At 37.3% G+C, this 18,854-nt stretch overlaps 1 protein-coding gene across 1 annotated transcript; it reads right to left on the reverse strand.

Annotated features, from left to right (window-relative positions):
- Positions 1–458: 458 nt before the first annotated feature.
- LOC129233730 (speckle-type POZ protein-like) lies at positions 459–6,965 on the reverse strand. Its single transcript, XM_054867706.1, has 2 exons — positions 6,373–6,965; positions 459–1,122 (listed from the first exon to the last, which is right to left on the reverse strand). Exons 1-2 carry the CDS (start codon positions 6,905–6,907, stop codon positions 548–550), a joined length of 1,110 nt encoding a protein of 369 aa, XP_054723681.1. The 5' UTR covers positions 6,908–6,965; the 3' UTR covers positions 459–547.
- Positions 6,966–18,854: the final 11,889 nt, after the last annotated feature.

The following is an 18,854-nucleotide window of genomic DNA, read 5'->3' on the forward strand; positions in this document are numbered from 1 at the left end:
ATGATAAAATTTGTATGAAATCTAAAAGTGAAAAAAAAAATGATTTTTCAGTTCTATTAACATGTACCAATTACTGGATCACAAGGTTGCATACACTGGGGTTTCAGATGCCAATTACTGGTGATTTTGGTAACTTTTTTTATACCTATTTTTTTTTTAAATATCAATTCAAATATTTTTTATTTTAATGAACTAAAAAGATGCACAGATGTGCATTCTTTAATACAAAAATATTTGCAAGTGAATTGTTTTTTTTTTTCTAAGTAATGAAAACAGAGGTAAGTTTAAAAGGACATGCTCTTAAAGTGACAATTGCTGAGGTCGTTACCCTATCTAAAATATTTTCCCAGTTGCACTGTCCTTTTCTTTTTCTTTCTTTTCTGATTATACTGTTCAAAACATGATCCTGAGTTATTAGAAACAGATTAATTTATTTATTTAAATATTTTTTAGGCAATTCAAAAAAATCTCCAAAAACACACACACGCACATAATGTACATACACATTATTAAACAGATGAACAAGAACCAAAGAAATATGAAAATTTCAACTTTCACTCAATAAAGTTTCTTCCATGATATTTGAATACAAAACAGGATTATTCTTCGTAAAATCTCTCCATGTCTTGGATACCAGTATTATCTTATAATTCTCTTTAAAAACCCTCCTTGCAGCCTCGGCCAGGTCCTCATCGGTGTGCAGCTCTGCAAGTTCCGCTACACGGCACACGTCATGGTGTGAAACGTTTTCCAAAATGAATTCTTTGCACCATCTCCTGAGCTCCTGCAAATCGTACCTGTCAGCAGCAACGTAAAGAACCAAGGCTCTCTCCATAGTCAACTCTTCGAGTTTTCCGGTATAGATGTACTGCAGCATTTCTTTGGTGGTGGAGGGCTCCATGTCCAATATTTCGACCACGTTTTCTTTGCTTTCCTTCATACCGCTGTCAAACATTCTGTCAAACACACGGGAGCGGCTTGCCAAAATTATTTTGTGAGCCTGGAACTGGTGTTCGCCCACTTTCAAAGTTACATCAGAAAGACGGCCGTGCTCGAAAGCATTTCCAATATTTTCAGCTAATTCTGACGGTCCAGTATGTACAAATTTCTTTGTTTCATCCTCTGAAAGAAAGGCAAAGAGAGAGATTCGATGAAAGAGTGGGATCCTATTTTCAGATTTAAAAAACATTTATTATAACTATAGAAGCTAAATAGTATAAACACGAAAATTAAGTATAAAGTCCTTAGAGTGCGATATATAGATTCATATATCAATCTCTGAACTAATAGCCAGTGTCTTAGAAGATTCTTCATTGCCCATGACGCAGCTTCTCAAATTATAGCAATTTATAAAATCTTGATACATAGGTTCAAAGTGATCCTAGAAAGAAATTTCAATGGTCACACGATTGATGCGAATAAAAACTTACATTTCACATATACGAAACTGCTGAACTCTATTTTAAAGGGTTGTATCCAATTGGATTGGACAGATATCAGAAGCAGCAACAGAAGTTTGAAATGAAAATTTTAGTCGTTACTATCTTGCGTTTTCACGCGTGATGTGCAGCAAAGAATTATTAATAAGCTGGCTACTATCAGCTTCCGACCCATTAATTGGCAGAAATAGGCTTCAGTTACGTAAAACCATTTTCTTCTGAAACCTTTTGTCTTCCACTACCAGGGTTCGAAAATATCGAAAATATCCGATATTTTGATATATATCCGATATTTTCAATCAGCCCAAACTCAAGTCTTCAAAATAGTAAACGCATCTTAAAACACTCTTTATTTTCTTATATTGTTATTACAATATGGAGACTTAAAATTAAAGTTTCTTTTATTATTTATATCTAACATTTCATTTGACATTTTAATCTATTTTAATGGAATCAATTTAGCATTCTGTTTTACTCATTTTTCTTCTGTTAGCTAGTTTTACACAGTTATAATATGATTGAGAGATTAAAAAAAATATGTATTAGTTGGTGCGCAGTCATAGGACATTTTCTTTTTTTTTTTTTTTCTAACCAACGTTTAATATTAAATTAAGCACTTTTAATCGGAATTAAAATTGTTACATTAATGAACATAAAATAAAAAAGGAAGACTATATTACTTTGTTATATTAATGATGTATTAACGCAGCTTAAAAATATAGCACATAACTTTTCGGTTATTTTCAAAAATAAATTAACAATTTTACTGTGATTACTATAATTTTTATATTGAAAATACCGTGGTTGAAAAAATAAGTATCGAAAATATCAAAATATCATGATATTTTCAAAATAAATGTCGGATGTATATCGTGATATATATCATGATACATATCGATTGATATATATCGGCGAACCCTGTCTACTACTACTTGAAGTACAGTGTGTGTGAACTAAGAGCAGCGATGAAGACTAAGATCGACGAATTGGGTTTTGACGATTAATTTTCTATTTAAAAAAAATACCGTTTTCTTCTTTCTTAAAAATAACTATTCAATTAACAAATACACACCCTTATATTGCATTTCTGTGAGTTTCCAAGAGTTAAAAACCAATAAAATTTTAGCCATATTTCTGTTCAAATACCTCACTTTGCATCGTCTAAAAATGTCATCGCTAGAGCCCTATTTCACGAAATGCACTTTGAATTCAGTTAAAAATATGTGCAGTGGCGTAGCTAGTTTATGCCGCCGAGGCCAGTACCAGTAACAAAAAATATTTATTAAATAGAAATGCTACACGTTGCCTATAGCATATTTACGAAGATCTGTAAAACATACAAAAGAAAAGGTTTTTTAAGGGCAAACTAAACTTGGCAGCATTTTTAAATTACTTTCACAAATTCATCCTTCGGGTCATAGTCACGATTAGTCAGGGAAAGAAAATGTGGTCCAAAACTTTATGCGTCAACAAAAATTGTCATTGAAAAACTTAATTTTAGACAATCTTTTGTAATGTTTGTAGGAGGAGAATCTTGTTTGAAAAAATGTTTTTTTTTTCCCCATCGAGAATTAAAATGCCTCCCCCTTCCCCAAAAAAGAGGAATCATTTGGGGTGGAAACACATTCAGGTTTAGGATAGAGTTCTGCGGGGGAGGGGGAGGCAGAGTTTTTTTTTTTTTTTTCTTTGGATCAACATTAGTTGTAATTAGGGCCGGATTTGGACTTAACCGGGGGGGGGGGGGGGAGCAAACTTTTTCATGTATGAGGTCTCTTTGGTAGTCCTAAAAACTTGTCTGTCGTCAGTGAAAAGGACCATTTTTAAATGTCCCCCACCCCCCTCCCCTATGTTTTTTGTCTTTTTCCTGTAATACAAAAGGCGATGCTTAGCTTTTTTGTGCGTTGTTTTATTAGTGTGTGTGCATGCTGTCCTTTATAAATTGACCTTAAGAGGTGGAATGGTATCAAGGGAGTGAAGAAAGGCCCCTATGGTGCGTATGGAATGTCTTCAAATTTAGGGGGATTACGGAATTTTCTACAATAGATATAAATTTCTGCATTTTGAAGGGTGATTGGATTGACAAAAATCTCCGGAAAAAAATAGGCATGTATATATTTTTAAAGTTACAATATACTCTTTTGCAAATTTGGATAATGCACAGTAAAAAATTTTTTTGGATCGGCAAATCAATGACAGCAGTCTTCAGAATAAGCGAAGGAGAAGAAACTTGTTACTTGCTTACATCAATTGTCGGAACAATTGATTTTTGATCACGACTCCAAGCCACTGACAAATACAACAACGAATTAAATATAAAATGATCAATACAGTCGAAATCGCCTATACTGAGCCCTGATTTAACGAAAACTCAGATTTAACGAGTAAATCAGAATTGCTTGGTCGGTATAATGTTAAATCTCCAGGAGCATAATCCGCTTTTAACGAGCAAACCCCGCTAAAAGCAAGCAATAGTTTTGTGATGCATAAAATTTCTGGTGATTCCCAGCTAATTTTTTCCTTTCTTAGGAAAATTCCTTTAACTTTCCGAGGTCAACAGAAAGTTAGCGATGAGTCAGAAATCCTGAGAACGATTGATGACTGCATTTTTCTTCAATTTGTAGAGTAGGAGAGCATTAGAAAAATAGTTGCAAATGACGATGTTTTTCAAGACATGAGCATTTCTCGAAAAACAGTAAAACAAGAAAGAAATAAAACAGCTCGAAGCATTTTATGGTAGGTACTTACTGTACATAAATAAAAATCATACAAAGCAAAAGTGTTTGAGTTCTTACATGTTTTTTTTTTTTCTTTTTCACAAACCCGTTTTTACGAGCACTCGGTTAGAAGGAGCAAATATCGCGATCCCTTCGCACTCGTTACAAGCGAGTTTAACTGTAGTGAAATATGTTTGAAAAGAAATTGTGTACAGATTTAGAAAACAGTTAACATGTTGCCCATACCGCAACATTTCATCAGGTAGTAAAGCGATCTTACAAGAAATGAGCAAAACTTTCGTGCACTTTCCTCTCCCTCATCTTTTCTTTTACTCAGACGTTTTCGCTATGGACTTTAGTTTTGAACTAGTATGGATTGAAGTTCCTATTTGTTTCCTAAAAAAAAATAATAATAATAATAACGCATCGTTTATAGTGCCTTTACTTTCCGTTTTTGCAATGGTTTGACTATTTTTCCTCTTTTTTTTCCCATAGTTACATAAATTTGTTGAGCGTTGTGTAAACTAAGACATTTAACACTATTTTGCGGTTTAAAAACGTTTCAGCTAGCATTTACTTCAAATCAGCCAATTTCATTTGAGCATATGAAACCAGAAGATTTTTCAAAATCTTTCGTCTATAACAACCCAAAATATATCTAACTTTTGAAATCACGCAAATTGGAAATAAACACTCTGAAAAGAAAACAAATGGCAACGAATAGATAGTTTTGTTAGCGCAAATGGTGGTGGTGGTGGGGGGGGGGGTTAGCTACTAATTTGTTAGAGTAATCGTCGATTATTTTAACAAATTGCAATTGCAGCAGCTGAATGCATAGCTTGCTTAGGCTATATTTTCCATTTCTATACTTGCTCTATAATTTTAAATCGTGCATCTATTTTTACTCAAATATCATGTAAAGAATGTCAAAGTTCAAGAAAAAAAATATATGAATTTGAAGGTAGTTTAAAATGAAATGAATGTTATTCAAAATAACATTTTTCTAAAATTTGACCATTTAAGAAGGAAACACTTACCTCTTTTCAAAAATAAATTGTGTGCATAACATTTTGAAAAAAAGTGCCCCTTGTAATCTCGAAATACATTATGTAGTAGATTTTTGCAGTTTGTACTCACAATATATGACTTATTTTTTAAATAAAGGAGCATCATATACCAAACATAGAAATAATCCAGGTCTTGACATTCATTTGAATTTTGGAATCTTGAATTCAAATTATGTTTTTCGCAATTAAGAATTGCGATAGGATCCAACGTGTCGGGTTTCGTGTTTCTACAAGTGGCTCCTATCGCAATTATATTTGCAAAAAATAAAACTTGAATTCACGCCGTCGAAATCAAATTAATGACTGCTGCTGGATGCTGTTTTTGTCTGAAGAAGATTGTGTAAATTCGAGAGTGTTGGGTAAATATAGAGTAGGGATTGCTATAGTTGGTTTGCCTCTCCAGGCGATGTTGACAAGTGCCACCCCCTTGTCTTGATAATATATATAGTGAAACCTGTGTAAGTTGAACACTTGCGGTGCACTACTTTAGTGGTTAACTTAAACAGGTGGTCAACTTACAAAGGCTGATTCATAAGATGAGTGCTGATTCCGTGCCTGAAAAAAGTGGTCAACTTAGACAAGTGGTCAACTTACAAGAGTAGTCAACTTCACAGGTTTTACTGAATATATTTTTTAAATCATAGAGTATACTATTACACGTATTGCTGCAATTTGAGCTGAAAGGGGAAAAAATAATGAACAAATTTCAGCTTTTTTTTACTTTTTTGGCATCCTTACATTTTACCATCACGAAATTTACCACTCCTAAAATCTGCCGCCTAAGGCAGTGACACAAGTAGCCAACCCCAGGAGCCGGGCCTGATACAATGTCATTTCTAGGGGTATTGACACCGCACCCAGGAGGAGGAACATGCTCACGGAGACCCAGGAATCACAGGAGTTTGTGTTATAGACATAGAAAAATATAATCGAAGGATCATCAAACTGCGTTCAAATGAAAACAATAAGCAATAGTCATTGCTCAAAAAAAAAATCTTGATTTTAAATTATTCTGGATTTTTCTTCTTAATTTCTGGACTATGTAAACAAATTAAAATTAAATAAATATGCAAAAAATAAAGAAATAAATGAAACACATACACACACTCGTCCTTTATATGTATTTTTATAAGCGAATGAAATTTTACTTACGAAAAGCTCTTTCAATATCATCACTCGAGGTTTTAATTAATGCTACTTTCAGTTCGCAACGTATGAATAAAATATCGTCCGGAAGTCCAATACCACCACCGCTATTTTTAATTACCTCAGATCTTTGCACAGACATAGCGATATACCTGGAAAGTTTTTCTTGGCATATGCATGTGCTATGACTGATGTCAACTTCACCATTCGTTTTGACAACATAGAATTTTTCAGGATCATCTTTGGGTCCAAAAGCAACTTTAACTCTTAAAACAGAAGTATATCGCTGGTTATTTGCATCATCCAGTAGCACTGTAACGTAGTTACATTCTCCACTTGCTTCCTCAGAGTCCTCCGTATAATCTTCATAAGAATACCAATTTCCGTACAATTTTAAAACCCACCGATTACCAGAACACTCCAATTCTGAACTTCTAACGAATCTTTCAGGTTCCATTAAAGACGAGAAGTTTTCAATTTCCCATACAAATGACAGGTCATGTTCTACCACACGCGATACTTGTTGGAAATGTTTATTCATGTTGAGAAAACACCAGATATTATTGAAAGACGACTTTTTCCACACTACCTTTCACGCAGCTCAGCAAGTTTATTTCTTTCTCCTGCAGAACATATAACAAGGAGCTCAATTTCCCGCGCTTCGTTACGATACGCTTTCTTCGATTCGATTCGATTCAGAGTCACAACTGACTTCAAAACTGCATTTATGTCGAGGTCTGCTAATAGCTACCTGGTACTAGCACCCCAAGGGTGCATTCGGAAACGCGGATCGGTCGCCTCGGTGCAACCGCAAGCGTTCGGAAACGCTTGCGGTGGAACCGGTGACGTCACTTAACCGCGTTCGGAAACACTGCGGTTGTTTTCTGGCGGTCGACTTGGTAGCAACCTGTGGCACCGCTGTCTGGAAGCGGTTAGCGAGATCACAAACGTCACAAAACCTGTGTTGGCCAATCCGGTCGTGTTTCATGTTTTGATCGTAACGCACGTGACTTGCCTTTTCATGAAAGTTAGCTTTGATTGGAGTGTCGTTTGCTGCTGAACTAGAACTACCGCGGTTTCACCACGAGCGTTCGGAAACACAGCTGTTCTACCGGAATTCCTAGAGAAATTCCAAATACGTCATAACCACACCGGGCTAACCACGCGGTGTAACCGGTGGATCGTTTCCGAACGCAGCCCAAGAGGTATCGTTTCACTTGGAGGACATTGAGACCACGAGCATATTTAACGTCGCCCAGTCCCCTTTAATGACGAGATAAAAAGGCCATCCAACTAGCAAATGACGCTATCGTTCGTCGAATGACGTTGGGAAGTGAGCGCTTCGATTAGTATTTTGGTTTAATTAAACTATTTGGTTTATTTATTATTGTCTTCTACTATTTTAGTAGGATTAAAAGTTCTACTTTTTTATTTGAAAACATAAAAATGTACCAATAATCATACATTAAAAAATACACATCAACTTAATTCATAGTATTTTACATAAAAACATTTATAAGTCTTACAAAGTATTCAAATAACTTTACGCGATTTTATTTTACAATCATGTTAAAACGAAGTATAAGTAAACACAGTTTTATTTTTCATCTGAATTTTTTTTTAACTAATCGCATTTTAACTACTCGTATATTGTATTGAAACATTAAGTCTTAAGAAGTATTCAAATAAATAAATAAACTTTCATTTTACAATTACATCAAAACAAAAAATAATTTTACCATAGTATTTGAATAAGAATTAAATGAAATTTTAAAAAATAAATAAACAGTTTTCTTAAGTAAACGGGAAGCATGGCTGCAATATGTTTCAAAGATATAACATCAAAAAAAAATACATAATACCAGATTATTAATGTTAACTTAGCTGAGCAAATTTATGCTTTTAAAAAAACCAGAATGCTCGGGTGCCATCCCCTAAAATAAACGGTGCCCTAACCCCCTTCAATTATGAAAACTTCATGAAAAATATCCCAAAAACATCTCCCCCATCTCCCTTAAAATTTCAAGGGCACAGTTATTTATAACTATAACCGTTGAAAAGCTATCATTATTATGAGACTATGATTCCGACCATCCCTCCCACTTCCTTCGGTAGGCACTCTCGAAAATTTACACAGGAATTCAACTTGAAAAACGTAAATTAAAGAATGAATTATACAACATCATGAGTACTGTATGTTGTACATGAAAAAAATGTATTCAATATCTAAGCAGCCTTTTTTTTTTGGAATTTGGATACTTTTTTATTTTCAGTTTTTTCTGCTGCTAATGATTCTTGTGTGTGTGGGGGGGGGACTTTAATAGTTCATCATTTTAGGCTTTTGAAAAATTATTTTAAAAAGCATTCGCAACTCCAATAAACTATAGGGGGCGCTGCAGCCACTGTCTAATGGCGGATGAAAAAGGTAAAACAAACAAATGCCGTAACCTATAACTTGCTTTGACGCTTAGTGAATGAAAGTAATTTTTCATCGTGTTTGTGGAAAGCTTTCCTTTCCATTCTTCTGAACTTTCATTACACCAGAAACTGTCTGAAGCCTGTAATTTACCCCAAAGAAAGCACGTGGAATGCCATGTTTTACCTCTTGCTTTAGTATTGTTAATCACCGCAAGGTAGCGTATTCGAGCTCTGGAGTTGCGAATTAATTGATGACAGAATAACCTTTTTCGAAAAACTTTCCATTGAATGACCATTTTAGCAACTTTCTTCAATACTTAAAACCTTATATATGTTAAATTTAGATCAACATTTTGCTGAGTATGCTCTTTTAGGAATTCAGTGTGACAGTTTTGTGACAGGGGGAAGGGAGGGGATAACAAGAAGTGTGACATCACGCTTTGTTTATAATAATATGCTCAAGTTGAACAACGTTACGTGTAACAAGGGGGGGAGGGAGGAATTGTTCAAAATTTTGTAACATCCTTTATGGACAGCCCCTTAATTCAATTTACGTTACAGTTTCAGAGTTCCTGAAAGCTTATTAACAGAAAACCCAAGGAGTTCAAAAAATATATAGTTCAAGACATTTTGCCCTTTTTAAGCATAATAAACAAGCAAAGAGCATTTGGCAAAAACAAGTTGTGTATCCACTGCTCAAAAGTAATCTTTCGCAAGCCCAGAAATTATGAATACAGTTAACTCAACCACAATTTGGGCATAAATTTCATAAAACTTAAAGACAACAGTGGGAAAAAAAAGAAAAAACGTATATTTTTTTTAATTTACTCACAGAACCAGCTTGTTTGAATAACATTGCAGTGGCGTAGGGTGGGGGAATTGTTTGAGTATCGAACCCACGACCTCCGGCGTTCAAAGCTAATCTTCTACCTCAGAACTATGGAAGCCCATCAAGGAATGTTTTCTGATCAAAATAACACATGCTAGCGTATGAAACAATTTAATCGAAACCGAAAATATAGGATTAGTTCAGTTAAAAGCCTGTTTCAATAAACTTGTTTACATATTTCTGAATATCAACACCAAGTTACGTTGCTTCTGATAGCAACACGTATATTTGCAGAAAATTTTGACACATGTATATTGTCAGCTTGGAAAATCCATTTCGAATAAATGCATGTACAAAGTTGAAAAAATAAAGAAATAAAAAGTCGCAAGTTGACCGTTTCAAATATTAAAGCAGTATTCTGAAATATCAAATTACAGACAAAGATATTAGAAAGAAAACTGACAATTGTTTGTGTAATGGAGGAAATGTTAAGTAACCTTAACTGCATGAACTCAAATGCATAAAATGTAAATTTGTTTATCTCAGAAAAGTACTTACTTCCGAACTGTAAAATTTATTCCATGAGGTGCCCAATTTTTTTCTTCGCATGCAGGTTGTCCGGAAGCGGAAATCGCTGACTCACTTTCACTCTTTCACTCAGCAGACACTCAGACACTTACAAGACATATATATATATATATATATATATATATATATATATATATATATATATATATATATATATATATATATATATATATATATATATATATATATATATATATATTACTTGCCTCTACATTCCGGCACGTGGAAAGGATGAGATAAATCCAACAGTAATGTATTCAAATATGTGCATCCGAAGTTACATATTTCCTATTTCATCTATTTCAGCCAGGGCAACCAGCACTACTGCTTACTGGTAAACTGCACTGCTTTCAAAGTTTCGCGCCAAGTTCATAGATCGACGACTGGTGGCGTAACGAAGCGGGGGGGGGAGAGGAGTTTTCTGGCCTGTTATATATCACGTGGTTCACGTTGAAACTTCCGAGAAACATCATAGCTAGAGCAGTCCAGTGAAATCGTGCCGAGGATGAATTGTGCTTCTCAACTCCGAAACAATTCAGCTTCTGGCATTCATTTGAATTTCGACGTATTGTTGTTGTCGTGTGCCAGCTAAGCTGGCAAATTTGGGTAGGCTGCTTCACTTTTCCAACAGTACCGTAATTAGGTGTGAAGTCCGACTTCTACAATGCACGCATGCCATAAGGACCCGTATAAGGTAGAGGATAGGCAACCATTCACGGAGCAACAGCACATTTACACAAAGAAAGGACAAAGGCGAAAGAGCGAATGTACATCCATGCCCGAACCGGGACTCGAACCCGGGACCTCCCAATCGCAGTCAGACTTCTCTGAGCACTAGACAACGCGGGCGGCAATTTCGAAGTTTGGAATTCAAATTATGTTTTTCGACATCTCGAGTAGCGACAGGACCCTACCATCAGGGGCGTGCATAAGGGACAACTGTTTAGCCCGGCTCCGAGCCTGAAGGGGGCCCAAGATTTTAAATATGAGGGTTGAAATATATGTAAGGAAGTGTTGTGGTAAACAATATGGAGGGAGGTCCGTAAAAGTCATTTGTGACGGTCCCCAAAATTTCTCTGCACATCCCTGCTTACCATCGATAGATAATAATATAACTTATGTAACAAAAAAAATTATAATTTATTATAACGCGATGGACCCTACTCGTCGGGTTTCTTGATTCTAGAAGTGGCTCATATCGCAATAAAAACTGCGAAAAACATTTATTTGAATTCAAGACGTCAAAATTCAAGTGCGTTCCAGAGGCTGAATGCTATTAGTCTGAGGAGGATTGCGTAAAATCGATAAAGTCAGTTGTATATAAACTCAATTCCGGGGGATATGGACGCCACCACCCAACAGGGACATGTTCGCGGAGCGGAGGCCCATGAATCAGAGGACAGGGACGTTACCGTCTAGGAGGAGGAACACGCTCGCGGAAGCCCGTGGACCTGAAAAAGTTGCACAAAGAGCATATAAAATAAATCAAAGGAACATCAACTTAGTCAAGTGAAAACAATGAGCAATCGTAACTGCTCCAAAAAACATTGCTTTGAACTTAAGATCACTGACTAATGAAGTAGAAAAATGTTTCTCGGGAAACCTCCCACCACCCCCTTTTTTTAGCTACTAGAGCGAACGTACGCTTGAACCACGGTGTTGAAACGGTTCATTTAACTTTTCGGTTGTGATTATTTTATTTTAGGTGTCATTCAGTATGAGTAGCAGTAAAGAAACTAGTTTTATTTAATAATCATTGCACTTTCATGTGAATGATGAACATGCGGCGTAAGGTTTATACGGACTTGTGGTACAGTCCCTCAATATTTTTTTCGAGCAACGGGACCGCGGAGGAAAAACCAAAGACGGGGCGACCAACCGCTCGGTGAGCATATGGGTTTCAGCGCCCCCACACGATCGTCGCGAGAACCTCCGCAACGCTGTAACAGGGCTCGGAGAGCGCCTCCTAGTGATTTTTTCCAGGAACCTTCGCAACGCTGTAACAGGGCTCGGAGAGCGCCTCCTAGAGTTTTTTTCCAGGAACCATCGCAACGCTGTAAGAGAAACGGGCTAGGAGAGCGCCTTCTAGTGATTTTTTACGAGAATCACTTCAGACCTGTTCGCGAACCTTGGTCATCGTCCTTAAACAGCGCCATCTGCCTCGTTCACGACGCCACCTCGCGAATTTTTACGAGAATCATCTTTATACGCGAACCTTGGTCAGCTTCGCCTGGAAACAGCGCCATCTGCCTCGTTCACGATGCCACCACGCGATTTTTACGAGAACCACTTCAGACCTGTACGCGAACCTTGGTTAGCCTCGCATGGAAACAGCGCCATCTGCCTCGTTCACGACGCCACCTCGCGAATTTTTACGAGAATCATCTTTATACGCGAACCTTGGTCAGCTTCGCCTGGAAACAGCGCCATCTTCCTCGTTCACGAGGCCACCTCGCGATTTTTACGAGAGCCACTTCAGACCTGTACGCGAACCTTGGTCAAATCGCCGCCATCTGCTCGTTCACGAGGCCACCTGACGAATTTTACGAGAACCATCTTAGACCTGCACGCGAACCTTGGTCAGCCTCGCCTGGAAACAGCGCCATCTGCGTCGTTCACGAGGGCACCTGACGAATTTCACGAGAACCACTTCAGACCTGTACCCGAATCTTGGTCAAGTCGCCTGGAAACAGCGCCATCTGCGTCGTTCACGAGGGCACCTGACGAATTTTACGAGAACCACTTCAGACCTGTACCCGAATCTTGGTTAACCTCGCATGGAAACAGCGCCATCTGCGTCGTTCACGATGCCACCTGACGAATTTTACGAGAATCATCTTAAAACTGTACGCGAACCTTGGTCAAGTCGCCTGGAAAGAGCGCCTCGTTCACGATGTCACCTGGTGAATTTTTACGAGAATCACTTCAGAACTGCTCGCGAACGTTAGTGTTTGTTTTCGATTCGAACGTTGCTTTCTGTAAGTTCACGCAAACACGGTTGAAGAAAACGTACAGTCCTTAGATCTCTTCGAGGTTCTGGACCTCAGGGGTTCGGAGGAAGAGAGAATGGCATTAAGAAAGAAAATTGAAGTTTGATGAAAATCGGAATACGGATCCAACGAGCCCTCAAACATTCGAACTGAAATATTTTTGAAGTTTGAAGATTCGATTAGGAATGAGATTCAAAAAATTGAACTTGTATTTTTTTGGAAATCATCAACGTTAAATGACGACGATCGCTTTCTTTTGAGATTGTCACGTTTTTTCAAGTCAAGTGTTTTTTTTCCCTCAAACAACTTACATTTTTACTTCACGTGTTGAAGATGTTGGCATTTTAAAACTTTACGACTCCAAAAATGACAAAGTCCAGCATTTGCGAAATAAACGAAGATTGAAACCTCCAACAAATTGCTTTAAAAAAAAAAAAAAAAAAAAAAAAAAAAAAAAAAAAAAAAAAAAAAAAAAATATATATATATATATATATATATATATATATATATATATATATTTTTTTTTTTTTTTTTTTTTTTTTTTTTTTTTTTTTTTTTTTTTTTTTTTTGTATTTAAATTTTAGGTTCTTGATCTTAGGGTTTCAAAAAAATGGGACTTTGAAAATTTCGAAAGTTTGTAGGAAATTGCATCTGCATCTGATTGAAAGAGTTTTATTTCAAAAGTTTACCTCCAGGCCTTACAAACATTACAAGGGCATTTTGCATTCGCTTCCCGCAGCAACTTCTCCATGTTTTTGATGGCCGAAATATTTTCCTCGTACGTCTTGGCGAGTGTCCGATAGTTCTGCGAATCGAAGAAATTTTTCGTCGTCCTGATCCGGCATCTACTACGGCCACCACTCAAGTCGAAGCAACGACGACGGCACAGCGGGCACATCCGGTCCGAATTCGTCCTCTTGGCGGTAGCGAACCATTCCGAAATGCAAGCCCAATGAAAAGAGTGACCGCACGCTAGTTTTTTCCCGTCGCAACGGACGATCGCGTCCAGGCAAATGGAACACGTCAATCGTCCTCCCCTCCGCTCTCTCGCTGAAACGTCGCGAAGCTCGTCCATGTCCGATACTTCGGCGACGACCATCTCCAACCGATCGTCGGGAAATCGTTCCGTGAGAGCCTTTCTCGTCTCGTTCAGTAGTCGTTTCAAATCGAAGTACGTTAATAGGTAACGATCGGGATAGATGCTAGTGGCGAGGAAGTGCTCGATTTTGCTCTTGAAATCCAATTCGAAGTCCTCCAATTCCCGCAAAACTGCGTTGCAAGCGGTCAATTTCGTATTCCGAATCATGACGGAAATCGTTGATTCGAAACAAGCTGCTGGAATCTTTTGTAGCTCACAAAGGTAGGAAAAAAAAAAAAAAAAAAAAAAAAAAAAAAAAAAAAAAAAAAAAAAAAAATTTAAAAAAAAAAAAAAAAAAAAAAATTTTTTTTTTTTTTTTTTTTTTTTTTTTTTGAAATTTAAGTTTAAATGTTTTTTTGTTTTGGGGAATTCGAATGTTTCTTTGTGTTTTGGGAGTTTGAATGTTTTTTGTGTTTTGGGAGTTTGAATGTTTTTTGTGTTTTGGGAGTTTGAATGTTTTTGTGTTTTGGGAGTTTGAATGTTTTTTTGTGTTTTGGGAGTTTGAATGTTTTTGTGTTTTGGGAGTTTGAATGTTTTTGTGTTTTGGGAGTTTGAATGTTTTTGTGTTTTGGGAGTTTGAATGTTTTTGTGTTTTGGGAGTTTGAATGTTTTTTGTTCTCATTAAAAAACCTTAGTCGGTAAGGAAAAAAATGATCGAAACACACACACACACACACACACAAATTTAAAAACTACACACGTTTCCGTCAAACCACGTACCGTTCAAGTGCTCGTTATTCCCTCCCTCTTTCGAGCTTCTATCACACACAAAACTCAAAAACTACACACGATCAAATGTCCGCGAGATGCTTTGCATTTCCTTTTTCGACACCAACTCATACATCGTAAGAATCACCCAGCAACCTAACAGATAAAAGCACGCACGCGGGTTTGCTCGAAACGCCCTTTTCGAGACTCACAAGAACGTAAAAAACACGCAACACACAAAAAATACAAGATTGGTAAAAAACACGCACGCGATCGTATTTTTCTACGCGTTTAAGATCATCGAAGGAAAAAAAACGATCCCACATAAACGTTTGCGATTTCATGCAATCCCCTTTTTTTCAATTCTGAGAAGTAGTTTCCGGAAACCTATTGCATGGGGATAAAGTTCCGAGAATTACATCGTAAACGCGTTTGAATTTGCTCGGAACGTAAAGTTTCGAGACTCATATACGTGAAAATATTACCACTCGGAACATAAAGTTCCGAGAATTACATCGTAAACGCGTTTGAATTTGCTCGGAACGTAAAGTTTCGAGACTCATATACGTGAAAATATTACCACTCGGAACATAAAGTTCCGAGAATTACATCGTAAACGCGTTTGAATTTGCTCGGAACGTAAAGTTTCGAGACTCATATACGTGAAAATATTACCACTCGGAACATAAAGTTCCGAGAATTACATCGTAAACGCGTTTGAATTTGCTCGGAACGTAAAGTTTCGAGACTCATATACGTGAAAATATTACCACTCGGAACATAAAGTTCCGAGATTTACATCGTAAACGCGTTTGAATTTGCTCGGAACATAAAGTTTCGAGACTCATATGCGTGAAAATATTACCACTCGGAACATAAAGTTCCGAGATTTACATCGTAAACGCGTTCGAATTTTCTTTTAGATTGGACCCACCATAACCACTACCCGATGTTAAACATTAACTTAAACGCGTTTGAATTTGCTCGGAACATAAAGTTTCGAGACTCATATGCGTGATAATATTACCACTCGGAACATAAAGTTCCGAGATTTACATCGTAATTAGATTGGACCCACCATAACCACTACCCGATGTTAAACATTAACTTAAACGCGTTTAAATTTGCTCGGAACATAAAGTTTCGAGACTCATATGCGTGAAAATATTACCACTCGGAACATAAAGTTCCGAGATTTACATCGTAAACGCGTTCGAATTTTTTTTAGATTGGACCCACCATAACCGCTACCCGATGTTAAACATTAACTTAAACGCGTTTGAAATTTGCTCGGAACGTAAAGTTTCGAGACTCATATGCGTGAAAATATTACCACTCGGAACATAAAGTTCCGAGATTTACATCGTAAACGCGTTCGAATTTTTTTTAGATTGGACCCACCATAACCGCTACCCGATGTTAAACATTAACTTAAACGCGTTTGAAATTTGCTCGGAACGTAAAGTTTCGAGACTCATATGCGTGAAAATATTACCACTCGGAACATAAAGTTCCGAGATTTACATCGTAAACGCGTTCGAATTTTTTTTAGATTGGACCCACCATAACCGCTACCCGATGTTAAACATTAACTTAAAAGTACAAATACAAACTTAAAAAAACATACACGTTTCGGTCAAACCGAGTATCGTTCAAGATGTCCTTTTTTTCGAGACCTTAAAAAAAGCAACCCTTGGTACCCGTAAAAAAATGAAACAGTACACGATCGTTTTCACGTGCTTTTATTTTTTGCCGTCCTGCAAAAGGAAAAAAAAGGAGAACATACTTACCTGAAAGGGACGTCCAAGGTTCTTCATCTGTAAATTTAGTTGTTCACAGAGAATAGTTCGTGTAATCCATGTTCTATTCTCCGGGTACTGCTGAAAACATTGGCATACACACTCAAATCCAATTATTAACGGACCCATCAATAAGTCCCACGCGAAATAAAATTTGGGGTATTCGTCGGCGCTTCCGTAGTAGATAAATTTTTGACCTGGATTGGAGTCATCTTCGGTTACCTCCGCAAGGTTTCCAACGACTCAAATCCAATTATTTACGGACCCATGAATAAGTCCCACGCGAAATAAGATGCCAAAGAGATAGAATTCTATTTGTCTTTGTAGTTAATAAATTTTGATCTAGATTGGAGCCATCTTCTGTTAACACCGCTAGGTCTCCAACGGCTACAATCCTGGCCATTTACGGACCCATGAATAAGTCCCACGCGAAATAAGATGCCAAAGAGAGAGAGCGAGAGAGATAAATTAAAATGACTTACCCGTCTTCATCTGTAGTCACAGAGAATAGTTCGTGTAATCCATGTTCTATTCTCCGGGTAGGGCTTGAAGACGTCTGCACTGCTTCGGAGAGGAGAAAACACCGGAATTCAACACAAAACTTGGTCTTCATCTGTAGTCACGGAGAATAGTTCGTGTAATCCATGTTCTATTCTCCGGGTAGGGCTTGAAGACGTCCGCACTGCTTCGGAGAGGAGAAAACACCGGAATTCAACACAAAACTTGGTCTTCATCTGTAGTCACGGAGAATAGTTCGTGTAATCCATGTTCTATTCTCCGGGTAGGGCTTGAAGACGTCTGCACTGCTTCGGAGAGGAAACGTCGGAATTCCGCACAAAACTTGGTCTTCATCTGTAGTCACGGAGAATAGTTCGTGTAATCCAAGTTCTATTCTCCGGGTACGGCTTGACGTCTGCACTGCTTCGGTCCAGCTTCTTCGAGTCCAATTGATCCAAGATTCCGCCCTGAAAAAAAACGAAAGAAACAACGGCAGCGACAAACATCTAATACAACATAAACGTAACAGAGTACATGAAAGGCTGTAAGGATCCTTACAAGTACCTAGTTGTATTCGATTCGCTATAAACTTAGACTTTTAAAACGCGGACAGTAAAACATCGCAATTTACTGTTTGGGCTAAAAAAATTTAACATTGAATTGCAATTCGAATACCACTAGAAACTAACACATTAGAAAATAGATCATATAGCAACACACACACACAGAGAGAGATAAATACTTAAAACATACTTACTTTGCCGTGAAAATTCCAAGTTGAACAGGTGGCAAGTCCAACAGATGAAAAAACTACAAGTCCAACCGATGGGAGAGGTATTTACAGTTTCCAACAGATGACACAGTTACAAGTCCAACATCAGATGAGAGAAGGTATTTACAAAGTTTAAACAGCTGACGAAGTTAGAATAACCATTCTACAAGACGAACAGAGTTTTATACTCACAGAAATAGGACGCGCAAAAAATTTGCAGCAATCACAGATCGAGACCTCAAATCCTTGAAAAAAAAAAAAAAAAAAAAAAAAAAAAAAAAAAAAAAAAATTGACCTTGACCTTGACCTTGACCTTAACCTTGGCCTTGACCTTGACCTTGACCCTTATTACCTGCGTCCATGGGGGGTCCATACCACCCTCCTTTAGTGGTATCCAGCAAGCCAAAAGGGTTTCATACTAACCTTAACGCTGAAGGAGCTCTGTGGGAACGTCTTCACTCTTCGGAGTACCAGCTCCAACTGATCCAAACTAGGGAAACGCGCTCTCTTTTATACCCATCAGCCAGTCGTAGCTCAAAATACGAAAAAATTCGTAACTCAAGAACGGTTCAACGTAGAGACTTGAAACCACCATCATTGGTTGAAGAATTAAATTCTCCATCTAGTAAAAATAGTTTCGGGTCTCTACGTCCATTCGTTCTCGAGTTATGAATTACTTTAGATTTAACGCTAAACATGAACTAATTCCTAACTCGAGAACGAATGGATGTAGCGATCCGAAACCGG

This window comes from Uloborus diversus, unplaced genomic scaffold, assembly GCF_026930045.1.
Source record: "Uloborus diversus isolate 005 unplaced genomic scaffold, Udiv.v.3.1 scaffold_666, whole genome shotgun sequence".
Taxonomy (NCBI): domain Eukaryota; kingdom Metazoa; phylum Arthropoda; class Arachnida; order Araneae; family Uloboridae; genus Uloborus; species Uloborus diversus.